The 21,811-nt window shown below is 33.3% G+C and overlaps 1 protein-coding gene across 1 annotated transcript in view; it reads left to right on the top strand.

Moving 5' to 3' along the window:
• ASCC3 (activating signal cointegrator 1 complex subunit 3) overlaps positions 1–21,811 on the top strand; it is a 246,623-nt gene that overhangs the window by 109,369 nt on the left and 115,443 nt on the right. Inside the window, exon 13 of the mRNA XM_027731475.2 lies at positions 7,900–8,034. Within this exon, the coding sequence (XP_027587276.1) occupies positions 7,900–8,034 (135 nt within the window). The remainder of the gene's footprint in view (positions 1–7,899; positions 8,035–21,811) is intronic.

Consider the following 21,811-nt stretch of genomic DNA (forward strand, 5'->3'; position numbering starts at 1 on the left):
AGTCTGGATGAGAAAGAAGCTCCTGACAAAACTCAAACATTAAAAGGAAGCATAGAGAAGGTTAAATCAGGGAGAGGAAACCCAGGAGTAATACAAAGAAAGATGATGGCATTTCAAAATGTGTGTGATAGAGCCTTTTTTATGGATAGATTTAGAACACACAAAGCAAAATGTACGAAGGGCCAATAGGAAAAAAATATAGTTCCAGTGTCCTTACCATAACTCTTTACACAGAGTTTCATGAATGGCCTGAAGTTGTGTCAGGGGACAACCGCCCCAGAGGGTGGTTGGTCACTGGAACAGGCACCCCGGGGAAATGGTCACAGCACCAAGCCTGACAGAGCTCAAGAAACCTTTGGACAATGCTCTCAGGCACATGGTGTGATTCTTGTGGTGTCCTGTACAAGGCCAGGAGTAGGACTTAGATGATCCTCGTGGGTCTCTTCCAGCTCAGAAGATTCTGTGATTCGTGAGCAATAAAAAAATTAGATGGGACTGTGCAATATAACGTTCATTAGGGTAGTCACATCTTAAGTAAATATACATTTCCACATTAAAAAAAATACAAAAATTGAAATAATAGGGCATGTCTTTAAAATGTGGTATTATTGTCAATAAATAAATGAGCAACTGCACATCATGATCAAAAAATATTTGCAAAATGGAGTTGTTACCCCTTAAAACCTGATATATCTAAATAGAAATATAATTAGATAAATAGTGATGTTAAATAGATTTTGTAAATTAGATTACACAGAGATTTTTAAAGAATCTTAGGTTTTGTTTAAACAGGGATGATCAGACATAATTTATTTGAGTGAATAGTTAAATCGAAATTTAGGGAGCAATTAGTGGTAATCTATCAAGAGTTCAAAATATATCGCTTTACTGTTCTGATTAGCTGCAGCAATATTATATATTTCTTTCTTATTAGTTTATATTTTCTGTTCTTCAGCACAGTTTCCTGAATGTTTCTCTTGAATGTAGAGATGTTTTAATGGTGACTGCTGCTGAAAATTTTTTTGGTATTTTTGACTCCTCGGACTTGAATGAAAATTCCTGTATTCTAATGCACATTATTTAATTGTATGTGATGAGGAAATGCAGCCTGCTTTTAACTCGTGAAGAATTTTTTATAGAAAAGGAAGGATATATAAAATGTGTTATTAGGACTAGTTTGTAGGCAGCTTAGTAATCCAGTTTTCTGTAGTGTTAAAGATCTTAGTATACATGTGAATTATTTCAATATTTCTTTGAAATACAAGATGTACTAACATTAATTAAAATAATTAGCAAATAAATTCAAATTCTCATGTTGCCTTAGTAAGTGATGCAGCCTGTTCACTTTTCCATTCCCATGGTGTTGCTTAATATGCGAAAAAACTTAAATATGCAAAGTACAAAAATCTGCTGAAGTAGAAGTAAGATTTCTACATCATAGTTATTAAGCTTTAGTATAGGCTAACTTATAAAATTTTTTATTTCATATACTTTATTGCTGTTCTTCTAGTTGCTAGTTCTGGATAGTTTTTCATGAGTTACTTTCACGAGTGATTTAGTGAGAGGAAGGGGAAGTCACATTTATATACTACCATGCTGTCATTTAGATCTGGTAATCATGACATACTGATTTTTCAGTATTTTTGATCAAGAGCTATTATGGAAGTGTGTGTGTTGTTTTTGCATAGAGTTTATTTTTTCTTCTGTAAATGTTGAGCACTGCAATTTGGAACTGTACCTTGGCAGTTAGGGAGAAATAGCAACACAAAAGATAAACAGTTTTATTATTCTTTTGAATAAGGCTAGATGTTAGTGAGTAGTACTTAGTCTAGGAGATGGTTCCATTTAATGATGTGCAAAGGATGATATTTTTAACATAAATAGGTGCCATTAACACTCCTTGGGGAAAAGTGTTGAAACCTTATTAGTGATTGAGTTTTGTAAAATATTTGGAGGAGGTTTCATGCTGACCTTAAGGGAGAAAACGTTTGGACAGATTAATCTGGTGTTCCATATCCTGAACTGTTCATTTTCAGTAGAAGTAGTACCCAAGATCAAGAACTGGATAGCACATAAAAGAACATATTATAAGGATTTAGCAGTGTGAAGCCAAACAGTGTCTTGAGGCTAAAATATAGACACTTGTTTCTTTACTATAAAATGAATATCAACATTAAATAAACTTATTCTTTCATCTTAATATCTTTGAAAGGTGTGATACAAAGTGGGTGGCAAAACCTAGGCTTTCTGTCTTTGAGTAGAGGTGTTAAGTTAAACAGAGATGCTGAACTCAAGCATTCAAGTGACCAGCACTTTAATAACAAGATGGAAAGGTACCTGAAAGAGTGAGTGTGCTTCCCAGAAAATAATTATGCACCATTTTGAACTTATCATAGAGAATATCAGTTTGAAAGATGTATTTTCCAGTAGCACAACTTAGTGCAAACATCTTTACTGTCCAAGGCAGAAGAAATGTATTTCAAGTACCGGATTATAAATTTTCAGTAATTATTTTTGATATTTTTTTTATGTGTATATGTGGTGTGTTTTTTCTTTCTCTTCTAAGTGGAAATAGAAGTCCTGCTAGCGTCTAGTTACATATCTCTGATAAAAGAACTAGTTCTTGTAGATATTTTTAATAATAGCACACTTTTTACTGCTTTGATGATGCACTAACATGTTTCATAAAGATTAAAACCTGGAATATGCAACTCTTGGGGAATGCAGGCAATTCCCATTGTGAATTTTAAACAAAGTGAAAAAGTTTGATTTGTTTTATATTTTGAGAAAATTTTGAGGAGGTAACCTAGCTAGAAACATTTGCTTTCTCCTTTCTTGTATATTTTTTATTATTTAAAAGCTTTAGTTTCGGGAGAGCAACAGCAGACGCTTTCAGCACTAGGGCTATATATACCAGAGCTAGCTTTGAACTGCAGATTACAGATCTAATTACACAGCTTGTAACTGTGGAACCGCTTCTCTCTCTTCTAAATTACTTTTCCTAACTTATTTGCATAATGTAATGCACAGAGATTTTGCCACTGAAATATAATATTCTCTGACACAGTTAGGACAGGCTAAATTAACCCTCCAAAGACTATATTGTTGTTTTACAACATATTTGGTAAATGCTTACCAAAGTCATTGGGGGAAAAACATTCAGCAAGGTGTTGTATATCAATTTTTAGCTAGGACTGGTTCTTTACAAACATTTGGTGGTGTACAGAGATTACAAGTAAACATTAGCCTTAAGACTGGGCACCTCTAATCAGCTAATGAAGCAGTCTTTTTTTTTAATCACACTGGATGTCTGTCTGCCTCTCACTGAGAAGTTCTTTTAATTGTCAACAATTTGTACAATCATTTTAAATTTATTTAGCTGTTGATTTGTGATCATGAAATGCATAAAAGTCAATGAATTCAGGTGTGCATTATTACTTTGAAAACAGAGGGAAGTAAATTTCATAAAGAAATGTGATACACATCTGAAAAATCAGGTATCTGTAAGAAGGGATTCTGGGTAGAGGACAGTTACACAATGCTTGTTTCTTAATTATTGTTTGCACAATAACATCTTAACATCCTTCTGACTGAATGATTGCTGTGGTGTCAGATACTGTCATACATGTGGGCAGAAGTTTAGAGAAATCATAACTGAAGTTTTATCAATTCTGTACAAAGCCTCTGTTAACTGAAAGCAAGAACATATGCGCTTTATTGATTATGCTTGATAAATTTATTGAAACTTATTGACTACAATAATTAAAAGAGAAGAGAAAGGGAACTTGGAGCACAAAATGCCATGTGGTCCCAATCCATCTGTCCTCCAGTTCTTGAAGCATATATACTGAGTGCCTCTTCCTATCAAAGTTTCTAAAGCTTCCAGCATTGTTTCTAAACGTATATTATGGCCGGCAGTGATCAGAAAGGAGTATTTTAGTTGGTTTTAGGTAAAAAGCTCCAACTCTCTTTTGGAACTCTTGACATTCTCAGCAGCAAGAAGAAAATGTGATGTTTCTCTCAAACATTAGTGTTTTCATGGCTTTTAAATATTGGATCAGTGATCCTGCTGTTAACTGTACCCATTGCACAGTAGTTCTCTTTTGTTTGATTGGTTGTGCTTTTTCCCCTTTTCTTCTTCACTTGGCTATCCAGTACTCAGGACTCTATTATTTCATTTTTGCCAAGAATTCAATTTTTCTAAGAAATGCAAATTTAATTTATTTATGCTCTTATTTCTTAGGACATTTTGGTCTTTTCTAGGACTCCTCATATCTATGCTTTTAATATCTGCATTCCTTGAACTCATATGTATCTTATATAGCATCTCTAGTAGATGACTGCAGGTATGTCCAACTGTACAATTACATTATTAAATCTTCCGTAGTACTACATACTACTTTTTGTCATTTTTTAGATTTAACCCTCAATTTTGTCATAATTTCAAATAAAATAAAGGGCCAGACTTTGAAAAAGGGTTCAGATTCTTTTCTACTGAGACAAACTGGTTATTGAGTGATATGTTTTAAAGTATGTTAATTGAAAGGAAAGTATTACTAAAGTAATGCTGTGGAGTCCTTTTAGCCACTCAGTGGCCAAGATTCAGTTATAGAATATACATACATTTATATGTTTGTATAATATTCTATAACAAAGTGTCAGCTATTAGATTTTATTTCCCTATAGAAGTTCTTATTAAGTTCAGTTTCTGATACTTCTCTATGACTAGTAAAAATAAAATATGAATGCTACTGCTTCATCAACTAGTGTACTACTTTTAGCTCAGTATCATCCCCAGAAAGATACTGGATCATGTTTGCTTTCAAGGTAGAATTAAGAGCAGAGAAAAAACCTGAAAAATAACAACAAATTTTCTTCTAAGTCTTCAAAATAATATATCCTTACCTTTTTGTTGTTGCTTGTCATCATCTTAGCAGGACCAGGACATCATGGCAACAGCTGAATTCAGAGTAGCAGTTCCTAATGGCTCTGCCTGATTATGACTGGAACTAAGAGGGATTTTCCTCTCACTTAGAGTTTCAGGAATGGATTTTCTCTACAAGCATTGCAGTTACTGTTCATTCATATAATAATTGAAAGAAAGATTTTTCAATCAAGGGCCTATTTTCTACTATCAACTCTTCTGTGACTGGTAGTCTGTGCTCTGCTTTGTGTAACTTATTCTCATTTCCCTGACAGCTTTATTTACTTTTTTTTTCATGTAGCTTGTTAGGTTTGAACTTGCCTTCTAATATGATCCTTTCTGTGTATCTTATTTAAGCAAGCTATAAATAATTATACCCTGGTTAAATATAAGTCTATTGGACATACATACATAGTTGTGTGCAGATTTTCTTGCTATTTTATTTGTCTGGTTCTATTAGTTCCTTTCAAACTTTGAAAGAATTCCTGCTTGCAGCTGATATTTTAGCTTTGTCCTTCCAGCCATATAACTCCCACCCACTCCAAAAAATTCAGACACACTTTATTTAGTCTTTGATTGAGAATTTTAAAAAAGTCAGGAGACCAGTAAGATATTTAGTAATTTTATGTCAAAACATGCAGAAATATTTTAGTCTAATATGTTAGAACTTAACTAATATTAATGCTGTGTAAACACCATTCTTATAGTTGCCATTTTAGATTGAAGTTACACGTAAGGATTTCAAATTAAATTGAATCTAAAAGACTAAAATACATTGTAAAGTGAATCACCAAACCTATCTTGTGGTTAAATCATAAAACTCTTGCTCTATATGTGACTCTTTTTTTTTTTCCCCAAGTAATCAACATGCCAAATGTTTTTACACTTCCTTACTCAGGAGCTTCAAAATTACCTGGATAAGAAGGATCATTCCTATTTCACCTTAATGCCTGATACTGTATTTCTTTGGTTTCTCAACTTTCAGAATTTAGCTATTTTCTGAAGATTAGATTTTAATCTATTTGGCAAAGAATCAAATGTTAATATAACTGCATTTAAAAAGGAAACAAATTAGTGGACTATAAAATCAAATTGATTTTAAAAGTGATTTTTTTCCATAAAACCTGTTGATACAGAGTTTATAATAAATGCAAATTCACTGAAGAAGATGTGGTGGATCTATTAATAATAAAAAATTGTTGTTTGGAGTAGTTATGTATTTTTATTCAGACTTTCTATAGAAAAAAACTACAAAAAATGTAAATAGACAAGTAATCCTTAAATAATTAATGGAGAAGGGGCACACACTACTTTTTTTATGTTGTGATTCTCTTTTTAAAAAATATTTTGCCAATATGTTGTTTTTAAGTAAGAGAAAATTGCTATGTTGCTAACTGTGACTTGTAACTGAGAACATTTGTACCAGTATGAAAGCTAACAATTGTATGAGCCACAGTGTTATTACATCAATGCTGGAAAGTTATCAAATAAGTTAAAATAGGTAAGGAGTAATTGCTCCTTGCAACAAATAGATATGTCCACATTGTTTCTCTTTTTATGTCTTTTCTGTATTGGTACCTGAAATAATTTGCTTAGGTTTAATTATGAATTTATAGATTATATAAATTCCCAACAGTTATGTCTTCTTTTATATAAAATTATATGTATATTATAAATTTATAATTAAATTAGGAATTTACAAATTAAGAAAAAAGGTTATAACTAGTTTATATCCTAAATGCTGCTACTTTCTTAGTAGTGTTTAATTTAAAATAATTCAGTTATATACTGCAAGTATCTACAAGCATGGTGGTGCCTAAATTAAACCCACAATTCTCAGAAATTTGACATATCTTAAAATTCAACTGAAACTATCTTAAAACAGAACTGTAACTCCATGATTACATTTTAATGCAAATTACATCAACTTGCAAAATGATGTTTGCTGTTTACTCAAGAACCAGTTACTCAAACTTTTCATTTGTGAGTTTTAAGACCACAGAAATTGTCATACTTTATCAAACTGAAGAGCTGACTGACCAATTATGTGTGGTCAATTTAAGCAAACCTTGGACAATACAAAGTACATAGGGGGACAATATAGAGTGTTTTCCATGCTGTACCTTTCCCAGCAGTACGTGATTAACAGACATTCAGAGCTGTTATTACACTGGAATTGGATGGTATTTAACCACTTTTCTCTATCTCTACCAATCAGGGTGAATACTGATGCTATGATTCATCTTAAATGTGCCTCACAGTGAACTTTAATATCAGTTTATATTGCTTCATGTACATATGTAAAGGAATAAGAATTAACATCTCATTGCTGTGTCTTGGTTCAGGTACCATATGTGATTACCACTCAACTCTTAGTTAATACATTCAGGAAAATGTCCAATGTTTCTGAGGTATCTTACTGAGTGATAGTATGGTTTAATACCCATAATCATATCTGTTACATTAAAAATTGTATTCCCATATGTGTTTTTCATTTGTTGGTGCTTCATTTCATTCTTCTCTTTGATTGTCCAGTGGATTGGGACTGCAATATCCTTCTGAAGCTCTTTATAATCAGTTTGTGTTTCAGCTGTCCTACCATCAGGATGTTTATCACCTCACTGTTTGCTTTCCAGATCATTTAGAATGTGAAAAATAACAGAACTCTTTACTTCAATGTTAATCTCACTACTTTGTGAAGACGAACTGTTTATTGCCAACAATTGATCTCTTTTTTTTTAAGACTAAAAAATTTTAAAAAAATACAGCCTTCTCAAAAGCTCTTTGAAAGAAAATATGAAATACAGGCAGGATGATCCTTTAATTTCCCTTAAGCGACATTAGGTTTCATCAGTACATCATGTATTAACTAGGTTTTGTTATTAGCATAGGGAATATTTTGTAATTAAAGTGTTCTTATTATTTGATTAAGACTTTTTTTATTTCTTATTGGCCCTCTTTCTCTCTATCTAAAGGTGATGGTGTTCGTTCATGCTAGAAATGCTACAGTACGAACTGCTATGGGTCTTCGAGAAAAAGCAAAAAACAATGGTCATATTTGTCACTTCTTGTCACCCCGAGGATCAGAATATGGTCAAGCTGAAAAACAGGTAAGTGAATAATTTGCACTGATAGTCTTTTCGGTCTTCAAAATGACGTTTTCACAAGACAATCCAAGATGGGAATAGATGAAGCATTTATGAGCTTCTGGGCAGATATATTTTGCTTTGAAGAGTCATGTGAAATTGCTGCATTGAATAGGGGAACAGAAAGAGTAATGATGAAGGAAGAGGAAAGTCCTGTTACTTTCAGTTCATTAAGAAAAAGCTGATAATTGGCTCTGTTTTATGCAACTTGTACTACTTGACAGTAAGGTTCATGTAATTTGCAGTTCAGGAAGTCCCTAAACCACCAGTTTCAAGGAATATGCCAGTATTCCTGCTGAAAGAATATTTCCAGAAAATTCTTAATTCTGTATTGTATGTGGCGTTTACATTTGCTGATATTAATTGAGGTCTGAAGATGAGAGTTAGCAGTGTCTTATTAACATCCCTTGAAAAATAATGTTCTCTCTCCCCATCTGATTTCTCCCTGAGAACATAGAGGGAATAGTTATTCATTGTAAAAAGTTTAATGTACATATGACATACCTTCTATCACTGGGAAATATATTGATGAACTCTTAAATCTTTTGGATCCCTGTGAATTAAAATTTAGTGAGGGTTTTAGGTTCTTGTGTCTGTCTTTAGTTGTAATAAATATGTTACCTTATTTTATACCTTTGAAGAGAATGTGGAAAGATTCATTCAGTCTTAGTAATTATGAATGGAGCATAGATGTTACAGATTTCTGAAATGTAGAGATATCTGAAATGCAAAATCAGAAAACTTTGTTCTTTTTGTCAAGATGCTTCTGAGAGCTATAATAAATATTTTAAAACTGTGCTCTTATAAGTTATGTCCTTACATTTCATAAAATAGCATATTAAAAAGCCTCTTTTTTTCTAGTGGAGGCTAGTACCTGCTGCATTATAAAAATAACATCAAACCTAAACCTGGAGACCCCTTGTTTCTGCTAGAACACTGATAATTAATGCTGAACTTTTTTTTCATTAGATTTCTTAGAAAAAAATCTGAAACTCTGTTTATTAAAAATATTAGTTTTTTAATGCTAATATAAGAAAAAAATTAAGCTACTGAAAATACCAGTACTTATTTAGACGGTCAAAATTATTGCTAAAGTTAAGAAAAATTATATGCTTAGTTCAGCAGTACATATTATGTGAGGTATCTGTCAAAGAAATATTCATCCAACTCACTGTGTATTTCAGTGAAAACTGCTCCTGTATCTTTTGTTTTACTTTTCATTCTGGGATTAAATGAATTAGAAAACATATTCTTATGTTGATGGAAACCACAAAACTGTCACAGAGGAATGTTCTAAACCTATTAGGAATACCAGTTATTGCTTCCTGTGGTTAAGTAGTCATTTAAGGTATTATTTGTAGTTCAAATTAAGAGTGGTAGATAAGATGACCTATACGTTGGCTGACTGCGTATCTGAAATAACTTTTTTCTAAGGGTATTTATGCATCACAATGGAATCCAGGGAATACGGAATAAAACAGAAAATTTCCCTGCTCTTTTTTCTGTCCCCTTCTAGCATCTGTTCTAAACCAAATTTTGTATTGTTTGAGGTTTGTAGTTCCAAATGTTGATCTGTGAGAAAGATTGTAGAAAAGTTGACTTTGCTTTAGAAGATACTTATAGAGTTTAATGACAGTTACTATTGAATGTTGAGTTGAGTGTCTGTTGGTAAGAATCAGGAGGGGGGCCAACAGGGCAGATATCCCGATGGGAACCCCCCCAGCCAGGATGAAGAAGCAGAGGAAATATTCTATAAGCCGCTGGGAGAAGTCTCACAATTGCTAGCCCTTGCTCTCATGGGGGACTTCAACTTACCAGATGTATACTGGAAATACAACACAGCAGAGAGGAAGCAGTCTAGGAGACTCCTGGAAGATAACTTCCTGACACAGACTGGTTCGCAAGCACCGAGTTGGGCAGTAATGTTGATCTGTTTGAGGGCAAGAAGGCTTTGCAGAGGGATCTGGACAAGCTGAATTGATGGGCTGAGGCTACTTAGATGAGGTTCAATAAGCCAAAGTACTGAGTCCTGCATTTGGGTCACAACAACCCCATGCAGCACTACAGGCTTGTGGAGGAGTGGCTGGAAAGCTGCCCAGAGGAAAAGGACCTGGGGGTGCTGGTCAACAGCTGGCAGTGTTCCCAGGTGGCCAAAAAGGCAAATTGCATCCTGGCTTGTATCAGAAATAGTACGGCCAGCAGGACCAGGGCAGTGATTGTCTCTCTGTACTCAGAACTCATGGCTGCACCTTGTATCCTGTTGCCCCTCACTCCAGGAAGAACATTGAAGCACTGAATTGTATCCAGAGAAGGGCAACGGAGCTGGCGAAGGGTCTGGAGTACAGGTCTTATGAGGAGAGACTAAGGGAGCTGGGTTTGTTTGGCCTGGAGAAAAGCAAGCTCAGGGGAGACCTCATCACTCTCTAGAAGTGCCTGAAAGGAGGTTGTAGCCAGGTGGAGGTCAGTCTCTTCTCTCAGGTAACAAGTGACAGCATGAGAGGAAATGGCCTCAAGTTATGCCAGAGAAGGTTTAGAAAAATTAGGAAAAAATTCTTCTCTGAAATAATGCTCAGGCATTGGAACAGGCTGCCCATGGAAGTGGTGGAATCACCATCCCTGGAGGTATTTAAAAGGTGTGTAAATGTGACACTTGGTGGTCTGGTTTAGTGGAGAACACAGTTGTGCTAGGTTAACAGTTGCACAGTTACAATAGCAAAAATGTTTTGCCCAAAAGTTTTAGGGACATGTATGCTATAAAATGTAATGAAATAAGCATGAGTTGTATTGTGAGAAACTGTTTCACATGGAATAATATAGCCAGAGACTGTATTTCTCATTATTCTACCTCAGAATCTTAGGAAGGTAAACTAATAAATACTAATTAAAATAATCAAAAGGTTCCCAACCAAATCCCACTAAATTGATTATTTTGATGCTTAATTAATTTCACTGGGAATTCCCTGAAATATTTAAAGACTGTCACTATAAGAAGCATAGTCATTGTATGAAAGATGTTATTATTCTCCACTGGAAATGCCTGAATATTTTATTTCAATTTTTTTTATTATTTTATTTTAATGAAATATGTAAACATTACGACAAGGACTCTTTAAATACAGAATAATATGAAGCACAGCATGTACCATGTTGGCTGGAGTTTTTTTCTTGGTATGTCAGTGTTTTTTGCAGTAAGTAATACCTGATTTGTGACACTAGTAAGGAAGGATTCTCTTCTGATTTCTTTCGTAAGCACATTTGAAATCAGGGTATTTTTAAATAAACTCGTTGACTATTCCTTAAAGTAGTTGTCTTATCAGGAGATCATACAGTACCTGCCAAAATAACACTTTCAATCAGCTGACTGTTCCCAGTAACCCTTTTCCATAAGAAAGTAAACTGTTGGTTGCCAGAATTTGACCAGCTAAGGATATCTTCATTTTGGCTGACCTCTTTCCTGTCTGCTGTTCAGCTTCAGCAAGAGTCATAATACTGTAAAATGAATTTTAAAAGGTCTACTAGTCTACACTACATCAAAAAGAAAAACCAGACTAGAATAGCACTGCCTGAAGCATGTGCAATACACATCTACATTCAGGTAACATGAAAGTGTAGACGTTTTCCCATACACTGGTAATTCTCATGCTGGAGAGATTTACTGGCTAAGGTAAAAACTTCACTACCACATAGGTGTGCAGACAGAGTTAGGCTTAAGTGACTGTCATCAGGAATTATAACTGTACAGTTTTCTAGCATTACAATTGTCAGAAAAATAACCATTGTTATTGCAACCAACTGTGGTTCTAAGCAGAACAAGTCAAGAGTTGTAGAGATACTGCAGAGACACACTAATGGATTCAGAGTTTTTGTGGACATGAAGGAGCAGATGTTGTGAAATGTTTATGAAGTAATGTAGGGAATTGAGCAAGGCACACATTTCTGTTGGAGTTCCAGCAACAATTTCTAACATATATATAGCCATGACATGTGTCATTTTTCATGTCTGAATTGGCCTACCTTGTGCTCTGGACCTACGATCTTACACTAGGTTTCTTCACTGATTTAAATTTTTTCACTGAGAAAGTTCTTATTTATTTAAATAAATAGCAAATTGTTGTTAGGGGTAGATCAAGCTACTCAGTAAGTCTTTCAGTGGCAAACTTACGGTGGCCAAGAGAATATGTTGGGAAGAGCATTGATACATGCTGTTCGTTAGGCATTTGCTGTTCAGAGAGACTATTGCTCTGGACAGTGAGTTTGACCTGGCACAGCAGTTCTTATACCTTATAAATCAGATACATCTTATTCAATAAATTGAGTATTAACATGACAAAACACGTGACTTGTAAGAGCTTTTTAGGGTTCTTTATAACATCCATTTCATCAAACACAACCTGGTTTCCTTGTTCCCTGATATCTTGGAGCTCAACCTGTATGTGAGAAAAATGGTGCTGTGGAACAAATCTGTCCTTGCAAGCATTTACCATTCCTTCAGAGTGCTTCTGATTTCCAAACTGTACCTTTAATCAGCATTTTAAATTTTTGATCACTGGTACAAATATGAAATATCCATGGGTCAAACTGGATCTCTGAAGAAACTCATTGACATTCTGTCATGTCAGTGTTTCTATATACTTCTGTCATGTCAATGTTTCTATATACAATTAATTTTTGGATCATCATTGCATGATTTTAATCTCCTTAATAAATGAAATTCATTTTATATAGTACTAAATTCCCAATGTCTATCATATAAATGAAATTTGTCAGATGTCTAACTGTGTTATATCAATGCTGTGTGATGCAGAGTGATTAATTTAAACTTTATAATGATGATGTCACATTTGTCTGACAAGAGCTATCTTGTATAAAGGGATGTTTATTGGCGCCGTTCCCAAAATTATCAGACTACAGGCCATTCAGTCTTGCCATTTCATTTGACATGAAATTTAGCAATACCTGGCAGAGAATAATCTTGATAATGTAATACAATCCTTATTTTGTATTCTATATGCAGTGTTCACTGTAATGGATGAATAACATGTTTAGAATCATCTAAAATCCAGTGTATGACTTACAAAAATAAGTAATTCCCAAATTATGGATATTCTAGTCTAGACACAGCGAGTGGAAATGAAGGCTACTTCACAGGACAAACTAAAATAATAGAATAGTTAAAAGCATTGTATTCTTTAACAGCCTTAAAAATGTGAAAGCAATTTTACCAATCCTCTTAATTATCTGTCAAACATTTTTAAAGTATTAGGAATTAATTTTTAGAGAGCATTTATCAAATATTTAATGTGTAATCATTTGCCTGACATTTAATTATTTCAGAGCAATCCTCATTTTATTTTTGTTTTACTAATAACATATCTAATATTTGATATGTCATTAAAAAACCTGTAAAAATAAAATGAGGATATGTATTCAAATACATTAGACTATATTAAATGCCAAACATATTGAAGTTTCCTATTTGTTTTATAATTGCTCCTTTTTTTTACTTTTGAAAAATGTTTGCTAATTATCTCTCAGAGAATGGAATGAAGCTCCTTGTATTTCTTTCATGGGGTATTTTATTCAGTAGTCCTGCTTAAAGGTCAGAGACAAAATTCATGATAAGATGTGGTCCTAACAACTGACGGATTAAAGAAAAATGTGTTTTGTGTAGAGTAATTCTACTGTTTTAATGAATCCTGATCTGTGGAATTCAGCATTGTTATTTAGATGGACACTTAGGTTTGGGGAGGCCTGTTTACACAGAGATGTAATGTGAACAATAACAAAATGTTGCCTTAAGGTTTTTTTAGCAGTATTCCTGTGTATTAGAATTAAGTGTTAACTATTGTAAAATGAAATAAAAAGTTGACAGAAACAATAAACAATTTCTTTTTGCTTTTGTTTTTCCTGACCTTTAGAAAGGAAAAAGATATGAAGTTTGATGTATATTTCTATTATTATGATAGTTACTTTTTTACATGTCACTCTAGAAACTGTATTTGCACAGCTTTACGTTTGTACTTCTGTTTTCAATTTGAAGCACTGTGTACTCCTCTGTACTGTTTACAGTCTACTGGAATTTTCTCGTGTTTTTATTATGAAGCAGAAAGTATAAAATGTGTGGTATAGATTTAATTCTGTTATCAACTGTATTTCTGAAAATCAGTCTCTGGTCCAAGGATTTCATTTTTGTTGACTTGTTTCTCAGGCTCTGATAGTTACAGCACTGGGGTAACAAGTAACAGTCTTCTACTGTCCTGTGAAAAATAAAATGGACTTTTTTTCCCCCCTAATATGTGGGCTTGATTGTATATTCTCTTTTATCTATCATAAGCATCAACTTGATATACAACAATGCTTAGTTTCATCCTGTTTATCACTGGAAAGCCACCTCATGAATATTTTTTCTACTTCCAGAAGCTGCACTGCTTTAATTATGGGTCTCCTAGAAGCAAAATGGGTTAGCAAACCTTCTTCTGGAATGATCTCTGAGGTTGCAAATACAGCTGACAAGGGTGCTTATGTTTTTCTTCTAGGAACTACTAAAAGATGTTTTATGCTTTTGTACACAGCTTTACAGCAATTCAGAGAGTTATTCAGGTTAAAATCAGTAATGGATTTCACTACTGTAAATTTAAGATTTAATACCTTTTCATACTAATCCTCCATGGAAATGCTCTGATAAACTCCGGGATAATGTGTTGCCTATAGCATCCCCTTTCATTGTTGACAAAATTTTCTATTAAATAGTAAATGTGCTTAGTAAGATCATTTGAAACTGTTGTCATATTTTTAATATGATTAAGCTTCTCTCCTTAAATGAGGTCTACCACAGTCTTCTACAAGGTAGTGCAGTATTTGCATTCAGTAAATTCAGACCTTAAGGTAAATAATTTTTTAAAATTCAAAGTTGTATTGTTTAAAAGAATCTAAGACTCTTTTTCTTACAACTAGTCAAAATACACTGAAACTTCTTTCTCTCTGGGATATGGAAAGAATATTAGGCTAATAGAGGTTCCTTTATGTCAGTCAGCTTACTGTTATGAGTAGTTCTAACAAGTTATTTGGTTGATTCTGCAGTCATAGAGGTTTGCACAGTCAGTAACAGCATATATATATATATATATATGATTGTAACATTTATTGGCATACATGTTGATATTACAGTTAAACTAACTGATTTTAATATAAGTGAATGTATTAAAAGTACTTTTTGCTATTTTCCTTTGCATTCTTAACTATTCTTATATAAGCATTTGTAATCTCATTGTCTTTCTTGAAAATTGAACTTCATTCTGGACACTAAGACAGAAAAACCACGCAACATTCTTTTTTCCTTTGACTATGAAAATCTCCTTCAGTTAGCTGCGAGAATATTTTTAAGATGTAACCCAGATCAAAAAGAAAAAGTTTACCATGTGTTTTCCCAGTAGTTATTAATCAATAGCTTCCCTGGATAAGAGGATTTCAGCTTGAAATTTCATTTATTGTATAAAGTATATGTGGATATCGAATAACTATATTGATAATGAAGAAACAAATTTTAAACTTCAAAAACATTTGGGAGGGAAAAGCAAAACCAAAACCAGTATGATTGTTTTCATATTCACAACTTTGGAGGACTGCACTCTTTCCACTTCAGCAGCACAGCCTACTACCTACTTTTGATTTTTGCCAGTGCTTGTTTTCGTGTCAAGAAGTTCAGGTGTATATTAAAAATATGTGAGGCCTCTTAAGAGGATAAAGCTCCCTTTTCTCCATTTCTTTCTGTATTTAACTGGTTCAAAGGCTTGCAATATGTGGTCAGTTGTGAGCACTCCAGCAAGAAGAAATTATAAGATAATATTAAGGTCAGTCTAAGTGCTCTCTGCCCTAGCTCTTTTTCAGCCCTTCCCCAAAGAACTTGGTTGGCTCAGCCTGTTTTCAGCTGCTTTCGATCCATAGGGATTGTCTCAGGGAAAAAAAAAAAAAAAGCTTAATTTACTGCTAACCCCTAGTCTTGCTTCCTTTTCCAAAATGTCCCAGTTTGTTCTTGGCTGCAATGTGTAATCTTGTGCAATATGTTCACAGTGAGACTGTAGACAATAATATTTTTCAGGCACCTTTCCTTTATAAGATGCACTAAACCATACTGACAAATGGTTCTGATCACTTGCAATTTAAATAGCTTAGTATGGAAGCCATACGCTGACTAGAAAATACTGTTTAGAGAGATCTTATCTACTTAGGAATCCATTTACCAGGAAATAGTGTAGCTACAGTAGTTATTACTAATGAAGAGTAATGATTGAAAAGTTAATAATAATTTGTGGGGTTTCTGCGTTGTACATTGACAGTCGATGCTGCTTGTCGATCTTTGTATTTCATGATAATTACATTGTTCTCCAACAGGCTGGATACTGTTCAGTGATTGGCATTCTGTTAGAAACTGTTTTTGATTTCTTTTGCAGAAACTAAAGAGAGTAAAATTTTGCAAGGTCCAATACTTGATTTTAGTTTTTTCTCTAGCATCACACTTGACTTAGAAGTCTCTTAAATGCTATTCTTTGGGGTTGTAAATGAAGGATGTAGTGTATTGGTTTTCTTAAGCAGTTGGTGATTGCTTTAAAGACTTAGGCCATCAGAGAGCACCCTTTGTAGTTGTCTTTACTGAAATAGAATTCAGAACAAAACCTGTAGTTCACAGTTATCCTGTAGAATAAATATATGTGCTTTCTTCTAGGATTGCTTGAAGTTTTTCCTTCAGAATAGCACTGTTAGTTGACCATATTCCTTTTGCTCCCTGAGGATTCATGTAAAGTTATTTTTTTTATACTGTAAAAAAAATAAATCTTTAGACTGTCAAATTTTTTAAAATTTAAGTTTTTGACCCATTATAATTGAAAAATACATTTTCATAAACACCTGCAGTGATAGAAAACATTACTGCAATATTGGAAACTGTCTCACACTGTCTCTTTGAAAACATGATTAGAATAAGTGCAAGTAAATAAATTCACCAAGGTACATTTAGATGTTTGATTCAGTTTTTCATTTAGAAAACATAATTTTCTTAACAGATGGAGAAAAATATTAAATTTTGATTCATATTATTGATTTCATTTATTTTCAAAATAAGAAAGCTTATCAAATGCAGTTTAATTTCATTATGGTTTGATGGAATTGTTTAGCTATCTATGTTCACTGTTTCAGTTGTCCTCCACTTTCCACTTCCAACTCCTCCAAATACCATCATTTAGGCAAATTTGCTTGGGCTTTTTAACTATTCCTTTAATTTATTTGCACAAGATTTAGAGTAGATCAGAACTGGGCAGAAGCAGTAGTGCATTGAAGCTTGCAATGACATCTAATAAGAACGATTTGTGAAATAATAAGTAAAATGAGCACACACTTTTAAGAATTTTAAATGAGTAATTAGAAGGGGGAGTGATTTAAATTTGGTCCACAGTCCATGAATTCTGCATACTGAGAGCCGGAAGTGCTTTGGAGAAAACAAAACAAATTAAGCATACTTCCAGAAAGATGTGAAGATTTTTGCTAGAGAACTGCCAAATATTTTTTTCTCTTTCCAGTTTAAATTGAATTACTTAAATAGTCGCTCCCTGGTTTTTAGCGTATCCTCTATATCTTTTATGTTATCAACACTTCTCTGTAATTAGGAACTCAGAAAATATAGAAGCCTCAGTATCTGCAACATTAGTTATATCTTCTAGTTGGTTTGAATTCATCTAAAGATCCTTTGAAATGAAATTTCAAAAGTCAGCCAAAAATCATAAGAATCCCTGCTTGTTGGAAATCATTGTAATGGAGAAAAGCATTGTTATTGCATAAAACCACAAACTGCTATGCTTTAGAATGTATAGATACCACTGCATATTACCTTTATCAAAATAAAATTATAATTTTGCCTAAATTTGCCAAATCTCTTTTGAACAACTCAGTTATTTCAGAAACCTCTTTTTATTGCATCAAAACCAACAGAAACTGATTACAGAACATTTAAAAAAAAAATCTGAGAAACAGTGTTCTTTTGATCCCACAACTGAGATTTTTTGAATGAACATCATATAAATGCATTTTTGTACATGTAACATATTAGTAATTTTTGGCTCCTTTGAGCAAAAAAACAGAACTAGAATTAGAAATTATGCATTATGCTAGTGGGAACTAGACTAACAGCATCATGTTTTTGACAAGTCCACAGTATACACAAACTGGGCATGAACTATTATGAAAACTGATAGGGAAAAAATGAAGTTTACTCTGTATTGTGGAATGAAAATAAGGTATTATGGAATGAAAATAAAACTACTAAAAATATGGAAGGCAGATTTGGAAGTATATGGCTTCTTTAAAACTGTTCAAGAGTGCAGATAGTAAGACAGCAGTATTGGGAGATTTTTGAATTTCAGTGCTCAACTATGAGTTCTTAGAAAAATTAACATTCACCATCCCCCTCCCACCAAACAGACCTTCATCTCTGGACGATATCAATACAAGTAGATAAAGAATTAATTTTAGCCAATAAAGCTTAAAAATGGAAAATTTCTAAACTTCTAGAACTTGAGATTTTATTTATATGAAATTGCAAGAAAATTGTTAGGCTTTTGATAGAGCAAGGTCTTAAACTGATTCAGTTTTAGTATTCAGGTAAGACATACTGAAAAACACTGATACTGGAGTAATTTTTTTCCTAGAATGTTTTCTTCCTATCAAATATTAACTTTACTGACTAGGTTAACCATCTTGAATAAGAAGCAAGTTTTGGTTTATGCTCTCCTATCTGTGCAACCAGCAGAATCTCCTTTCTGCTACTGTGCAACCAGCAGAACCGATTTCTTCTCCAAACAAGTCATATATAATATATGCCGTACATATTTTAAGAAATTCTAAAAAAAGAGGAATCCTATGGCCTAGTATTTACCATACTCCAAATGGAGAAGCATTTCTAATGCATTCTCTAGAACAGGATATTAAGAGAACGTTAAGAACTAGGGTGATATTTCTATAACATTTGGACACCAAATGTGTGGGATGAATTGGAATGAATTTCAAGGAGTGGTTTTTATTCAGCTTCAGACTTTTGTTGGGTAAAATAATTCCTAACCTGTAAGGAAGACTAGAAAAACAACAATAGACAGGCAGAACAGATCCTGTTTTGACATATTTGTGGATGATGTACATATGGCTGCAAACTTTTCCGAAAGATTTACACAACACTTTCAGATTTTAAAGTTTTTCAGCTTAGAATTTATATTTCTTGGTATAGTTCACATTTAAAACAGTTCTAATTAGACAAGTAAAACTTTGCAACTTCATCCTCTCTTTGTAGAAGAATAATTTTTTCTTTTGATAATTAGAATAGTTAGGAGATGTTAGAAAAGATTTTAAAATATTTTATTTTTTTAAGTCAAACTACTGGAACTTAAATTGTGATTATTTTATAGAGTACATATATATTAAAACTAGTGTGTGATTATAGGCATTATAGTGTCTTTGTATTTATATCAACAATTAGTTAATCACCTTTGGTCTATTTTAATTTTAATAAAATATATATGTTGTCTCTTTAATAACAAATAATGTCAGCATGTAGTAGAGTTGTCATGTTTCTGACAGTGTTCGTGTAGCCAGGGTATCCCATGCTGCTAACCTGCCCAGTACCTCATGAGTAAGCTTTTCACATTTATGTTTTGTGTCCCTTGCAATAGAAATCAAAATGTTAATATCTTCTGTAGCCCTCCTTCAGATCTCTGATCTGCCCAGCCATTTAAAAATGTCTGATGAAACATATTTGAAGCATTACCGAAAATAGTCATTGCATAAGTTTTGCTTTATTGTGATGGTTTACCACCTTTGGAAGAAAAGTGCATATGTTATTTCAGCTTCTCCAGTGAATATTTTCAGTGATGTAAGGCAGAAATTGAGAAAATATGAGTTACTGAAACAGATGTCAACATAGGCCAGCAAATTCCTTAAATATGAGAAGATTTTGATGAAGCTTAGCAAAAGTTCTAAAATAAAAATCAAATTGTCCATGTTTCCCAATAGATACAACAGGACTAAGACCAAAATGAAGTCTGCATAGCTAAAAATAAGTTAAAAAAAATTTATCAAGATAACTTTTTCCTAGCAATCTTCTTATCTTCAGATAAGAAGAATAAATAGGGCTAACATAGTAGTTGCTACCTAGGGCAAAATGTTATGTGTACAGTTGCTGATTGCCTGAACTCAACAAGACCTGAAATAGTCTATCCTGCACACCAGCAAAACACTTTTGAGCAGAACAGTTTGCAGCATCTTCGTTCTTTGAGGGGCAATGTTTACCGGTTGCTGCTCCGTTTTCACTGGCAAATTCAACCTCCACTTTGGAAATCTTATGCCTCAACCTTGAAAGAGTCAGAGTTTCTGATACATTTTTCTTTTGAATTATATTGGGTTTTTTTCCAAATAAGAAAATGTAAGAGCTTCTATAAAAACATGTTCTCTATTCTAATTTAAAAATATATTATCTATTTGAATAATGACCTTGAGCAGCGTTTTTTAAGAAGCCATGTTGATTTTTACTTCTCATTTTCTATAGGGAATGCTCTGTGATTTCTGAGTACTAACACTAGGAGATGAAATTTGAATTTGCCATGTTCAAAACTGTCATTATTTCTGTGTTTAAGGTTATAACCTCTAGTTTAGTAATTAATGTGCTAGGGATTCCTGAAAAAAACTGTAGGAAGTTAGTTCAACATTGGCTTATAAATTTGGAAGTTCTCACATATTGAGAACTGTTCACCAAATGCTAAAAACCCAAGTACTGGATGGCAAACCCTGAAGTTCTTGATTTTAGAGTATCAAAAGCATTGCAAAAGGCTTTCTAAACTCTTTGTTGTAGTAGTAATAATAATAGTAATAATAACAATAATATAATAATAATAATAATAATAATAGTAATAATAATAGCAGTTAGCTCAGGAATCAAAGGCCAATGCATGAAAATGAGGATTATAAATATTGCACTTTTTTTTTTCTTTGCAGGTACCTCTGGCTTTGATATGCATTAATTTTGTAATCAAATGTAGAATTCTAGTGCCAAGTCTTTGATTCTTTTTCAAGTATTGTGCTCTGTATGTTTATCAAGGACAACAATCAGAAATTTGAAGTGTTTGAAAGCTTTAATATTGTATTTCTGTGCTTTCATTTAAACTGTAGTATTGCTGAATAATTCAACAGCGTCCTGGCTGGTTTGCAGTTGAAGGATCTCAGGAAAACATACTAAAACTAATGGAAAATAGACTGTTGGCTTTGGAGTAAGCCCTAAGGACACAACTTAATACAGCACAAAATAGTGTTTCACAGAGAAAACACAGTGCAGTGTTTAACTTTTTGCAGATGTGGATTTTCTGCAAGCTTCTGGAACTAAAAGCAGTAAGAAAATGTGAATTTGTCTCAGTGATTCAGGGATTAAAAACACTCATACAGATTCACCAGTATTATTTATAATTCTTTTAATGATCCTTTACACTGAGAAATTACTTTCTGGGCTCTTGATTCAATAGTTGTAGCTTAGTTAAGAAGTGTTTGTACTGTAGTGTAGTATTGAAAACATATCCAGTTTCTTCCTCCGTGGGCCTGCAATTTCAAAACAGCTATAATAGTTATTTTCAGGTGTTATCTAGATTTTGTTCCTGTGAGGGGGCATATTCCTTGAAGTAACCAGCAAGATCTCTTGTCTAAGGAAAATATCCAA

This window comes from Pipra filicauda, unplaced genomic scaffold (genome assembly GCF_003945595.2).
Source record: "Pipra filicauda isolate LSUMZ 115617 unplaced genomic scaffold, ASM394559v2 scaffold128_size5466820_pilon, whole genome shotgun sequence".
NCBI classification, from domain to species: domain Eukaryota; kingdom Metazoa; phylum Chordata; class Aves; order Passeriformes; family Pipridae; genus Pipra; species Pipra filicauda.